At 43.9% G+C, this 5,077-nt stretch overlaps 1 protein-coding gene across 1 annotated transcript; it reads left to right on the forward strand.

Moving 5' to 3' along the window:
- Positions 1–3,878, forward strand: fam43b (family with sequence similarity 43 member B). The gene has a single exon (XM_040038172.1). The coding sequence runs from the start codon at positions 269–271 to the stop codon at positions 1,274–1,276; it is 1,008 nt and encodes a 335-aa protein (XP_039894106.1). The 5' UTR covers positions 1–268; the 3' UTR covers positions 1,277–3,878.
- The last annotated feature ends 1,199 nt before the right edge of the window (positions 3,879–5,077 follow it).

Consider the following 5,077-nt stretch of genomic DNA (forward strand, 5'->3'; position numbering starts at 1 on the left):
AGGATCCTGCACTGATCAGCGCTGCATGATGCAGAAAACAGATGAGAAAGAGGAGGAGGAGGAGAGGAAGGAGGAGCGAACTGTGAACAGACTGGCTGAGGCTCGCAGCTCTCAGTCTCTTCTCTGTGCTTCGCCAAGCAGCTTCTCTGTGCTTTCCTCTTTCTCTCTCGCCCACATCGACTTTAATACTCTTCTTGCCTGAGCTTACAAGAGGAAACGTAGCAACAGAGGGGCTCGCTCACTCGCTCGCACCACCTTCGCCCACGCCATGCTGCCCTGGAGAAGGAATAAGTTTGTTCTGGTGGAGGATGAGGCGAAGAGTAAACCCAAGAGCCTGGGGACTGGACTGACCTACCACTCCATCCTCTCTTCTCTGCTGCGCTCCTGTCCTGACTTGCTACCTGACTGCCCCTTTGACTGGGTGGGTAGCATCTTCCACACAAAACGGCAAAAGGTTGAACTGAATAAAGAGGAGCCGGTTTATAATGTGCGCTACTTGGGAAGTGTGGTCACCATTACGGCAAAGGGAGATGGCTGCACCCAGGAGGCGGTGGCCAAAATCTGGGCGAGGAGCAACTATGGGGACCAGAGTGTCAAGATGAGGTTAACAGTGGGACCACAAGGGATCCGGATGAGTGCCGACAAATCCGGGAAAAAGAAACCCATCCATCTTTACTCCCTGAACAGGATCACTTATTGCACCGCTGACCCGTGCCGGCCCAAGATCCTGGCTTGGATTTATAGGCACCAGGTCAAGAACATGGCGGTGGTGCTCCGGTGTCACGCAGTCCTGGTTAGTAAGTCGGAGAAGGCCCAGGCAATCGCCCACAGCCTCTACCAGAATGCCACCTCCGCCTTCAGCGAGTTCAAGCGGCTGAAGCGTCAGAGTGATTTCCGGCACTGCCAGCAGCAGCTGCTCGGTGAGGAGGCAGTGCCCCTGATGCCTCTGAGGAGGCTGCTGAACGGGCAGTGCCACTACAGACCGCCTGCCGACAACCCCGGGACTGCCACCCGTCTCTGCTCCATCACAGAGGAAGAGGAAGAGGAGGAGGAATGTGAGAAGGAGAGCAAAGATAGAAAGGAAGAGGTGAAGGAAGCGGAGGAGGATGTAAAGGAGCAGCAGGACAAACAGAAGGTTTTAACGACAAACACAGACCCGACTCAGTTATTATCAAAGTTGGACATTGGGGATATTGCTCGACTGGAGCAGTGCCAAATCAACTTTGTCAGTGACAGCAACAACAATACATTTACCTTTATAACCTCTCTGGTGTGACTGTAACACAGTTTAAAGAGTGCAATTCTGCACTACAATGACACATTCCTCTCTCTGCCCTTCACTGGTACCCCACTCAGGCTCCCTCCTGCCCCAACCATGTAATGCAAAGTGTTTACCAGAAACTTCTCCAACTTACCGGGTGGACAAGAAGAGGCAGACGATCGTTTGTGGGAGTAATTCCTACTCTGCCCTGATGCCTCGGATTCGGGCTTGACTGTAGCAGTTTGGGAAACTGCATGTTTACACAGGAGGGCTGGTGATGCACAGACTAACAGCAGCACAATGACAAATGAGGACACTGGGTTCAGAAAACACGGGAGTGCTGAGAGACGCTGAGATCGCTGACATTTGTGTCACATATTGATTGCAGCACCGATCAGGATGTAATTAGTAGACCTCTGTCTCTTATTTTTGTGAGTATATTTCAAGCCTCGTTTGTAAACAGGGTCATTTTTTTGGACTGACTTGTGATATTTTTCAGGGAGGTTCTTTGTAAATTTGTGTAACTTTTCTAAAATGACAATCCTCATTAAAATGACTCGCAGACTGACCTTTCCCAGCGAAGAAGTTTATTACGGTTTTACTAATGATAGCAGCCGACTAATGAATAAGGCTATAATTTAGGAGGCAAGCCATTGAGTCGACATGTTTATTGCTGCCATTTGTTAAGGTCCTTATCATTTATGCATGACAAGTCAGCAGTAACGTTTTTCGTGCTGAGCTATTATCTTTTTTCTCATGACATCTTTGATCCTTTGGCTTTTAAAATGAACACTGTGATAAATGCGTGACCAGGGACTATTACATAACTGTTCATGCAGCATTGATTAATTCTTATAATGCATCTTTTAAAATATATATTTATGATTTGCTAAAGCAAAAACGAACTGTTTGCCACTGCTCTGCCCGTCTTAGTTTTGCTAATGCAGTTTTTCCATGAGCCCTTGCAAAAATGCAAATGACCCTCACTATTGAACACAAGTGTTTGAAATATGACTGTAGCTGATTTCCTGTTGATAATATCTGTGCTACTGTCCCAAGATGCATTGTGATTACTATGAGATGAAGCTATTTATTTTCCAAATATGATGAATAAAAATTACCCTTGCTTGGGTTTCCTTCTTGAATCTCAGGAGGAGTGTATTTCAAGATGGTATCAAAGAGATTATTCAAATGAATGCAACTGCTCAGCATTCCACTAGTGTACATTTGCATGTTTGTGATGTGAAAATATGTCTTACAGTCACGTCAAACACAAGAGAACAGCCTATTTACATCCGATTAATCTGCTTTCAAACTGTATAGAAGGATAAATAAATGTTTTTGCCACAGAAAAGACAACTTTCAGCTGCCAGTTTCATTAGATGTTAATGTGGTTTGATAAATTTCTGCAAGCCTCGCAGTGGCTCTGCATCACTTAACCCTAAGGGGAGCAATTAATCAGCGGGTTGAATTGTTCAGAAAAGGAACATAAAGCACCTGCCTCGACAGGATGGCTGTCAGGCTCCGACAGTAATGAGTGATCCAAAACGGGGACCAGGAAGTTGACTTACTAATCAAGCATATTGCTGCCAAAATCAGCTATTTCTAATGAAGGCAGAGAGTTTAACCGGGTTTACTGGGATGATATGTAACTATACCATGTTTGGATTATATCACCATAAAAATAATAAATATATTAACGTTGAAAAGCTAGTAACAGTTAAACAATTCATGAATTCATGTCAGGTATCAAACATCAAAAGCCGTTTGAGCTGACTTTTCTCATTAGAGATTCTACTTCTGAAGAGGAATGGCTTCGACTTTATTGCTGCATGAGAAAGCAAAACCATTTGGAGTTGGGTTGAATTACTGAGACGGATTGCTCTGAGTGGAAACCTTCAGCTGGAACATTTGAGATCAATAATTTTCTTTTCTTGAAATGAACTACCTCGGAAATAGAAGATGATCTCATGTCAGGAGATGGAAGATAAAGGATTCATTTGTCCTTGCAAAAACTCCATTCATAGGAGAGATTACAGAATACTTTCATTTATGTGATTTTTTCCTTGCATTTTAATACTCAGACACACAAAACACAACGCAATAAAGTCACACTGACATTCTGCTATGGGGTGGTTAAGCAGAGGAACCACTGTGTTTTTACGCAAACATAACTCTTGTCAGGCAAACATAAGAGAGGGAGCAGATGGCAGCAGCAAGGTGCACGCTGAGCTTTATCACACTCGTCTTCCAGAATAACAAGGGCTCAAGCCCATATCCGGAGCTTGTTATGTTTTGTCACATCGTCAGCCGCAGGAGATGCTCTTTAAAAACATAAAATCTAATCAAACCCAGCAGACCTGGGCCTGTCAAGTATTACACATAACCAAGCTGTGCCATTTTACAGCAGGGTGTCTGAGGAGATCCAAATAGCTGCTTCCGCCTGCACACATCTGTTCTTAGTCTTTCTCATCCTCATGCAGTGTCTGTGAGGCAAACACAAGGGTGTGTGACAGTACCACAGGCCTGCATGTCTCCACCACGACGAGGAGGAACAGAGGAATAAAATATTGTGTCCCAAAGTAGCTGGCGGCAGGCAGCAGTCCATTTTATTCCAGGGAGTAATGTGCAAAAAAACCTCCCAAAAAATAACCACACACACACAGCTTCCCCAAGAGCATGACAAAGAGGAAGAACAGTCCACAAAGCCCAAGGAAGGACACTGTGAATCACCGAGACGTTGGCCAGTACTGGGAGAAATGAACAATAATGAAACTTTATGAAATATAGCTGTAGGCAGCAGTGAGGAGGGACAAGCAGTTCAGCAGGGCACAGTCACTATGGCAACTTTTTCTGATCGTGTTAAAAGCCTGTCTGTAAGCACTGACAAGAAAACCATGGACTGGTGCTGGCACGAGGTCACCCAGTCATTTCGGGAGTCTGCATTTTGTAGTCTCAGTGTTAGCAATTTATGGTGGCAAAGGTGACTGTGGTTTGACAGAAGGGTGGAGTGGAGTTATCAGATAACACTTGCAAGCTTAGTTAGCAAGCAGCATCCACGAAACGTACACATAGAAGCACCTACTTGCTAATTAGTAACACACCACAACTGAGGCACAAGTTTATTGGATGGGCTGTACCACATCACACTCCAGAGGCAACATAAACATGGATGAGTGGTCCAGTTCATTAAGCTGAATTTGACTGGCTACCAGTGCTGTGAATACAGCAAGTAAAAGGGGCAGTATTGCCAATGCCAACACTGATACTGATAGTGTTAACGTATAAAGGCCGCTTATGCAGTGGAGATTGTTGTGTTATCACTTATGAAATGAATGATCATGATTTTGCAAATTATGAAGTTTATTGGTGTAATTTTTACTTTCCACAATAATTAGTTAACATAGTAAAAGACACCATTCAGCAACAAAATATCGATACTATCGCACTGTATCGATCCAATCAGACACCAGGATTGGCATTAATACTATCGATATTTGAATTGTTCCGCCCACCTCTACTGGTTAAGCCCATATAGACATGTATGGGCTTCAGCTTCCCGTGTAAAGGCACCTCGCAATCAAAGCAAACACACCTTAAGCCAAAAGAAAATTGAAACGTAATTATAAAACATTCTCGTACTGTTCACTTGTTATTGTGGGGTTCTTTGTGCCCAGTTATAAATGCTTTTAATGATGATAATTCTACTTTTGAAAACAGTGATCTGCAGGAATTAGCTAAGTTTTGAGTTTTAGCATTTCTCTGTTGGCTGCATTTTAAAAACTTATTTCTAGTCCTAATGTTGCTCCTTGGTAG

This window comes from Simochromis diagramma, unplaced genomic scaffold (assembly GCF_900408965.1).
Source record: "Simochromis diagramma unplaced genomic scaffold, fSimDia1.1 OVJJ01000061.1, whole genome shotgun sequence".
NCBI lineage: Eukaryota > Metazoa > Chordata > Actinopteri > Cichliformes > Cichlidae > Simochromis > Simochromis diagramma.

Coding starts and splice junctions, on each gene's coding strand:
- fam43b (XM_040038172.1), top strand. CDS start 269: ATGCTGCCCTGGAGAAGGAATAAGTTTGTTCTGGTGGAGGATGAGGCG.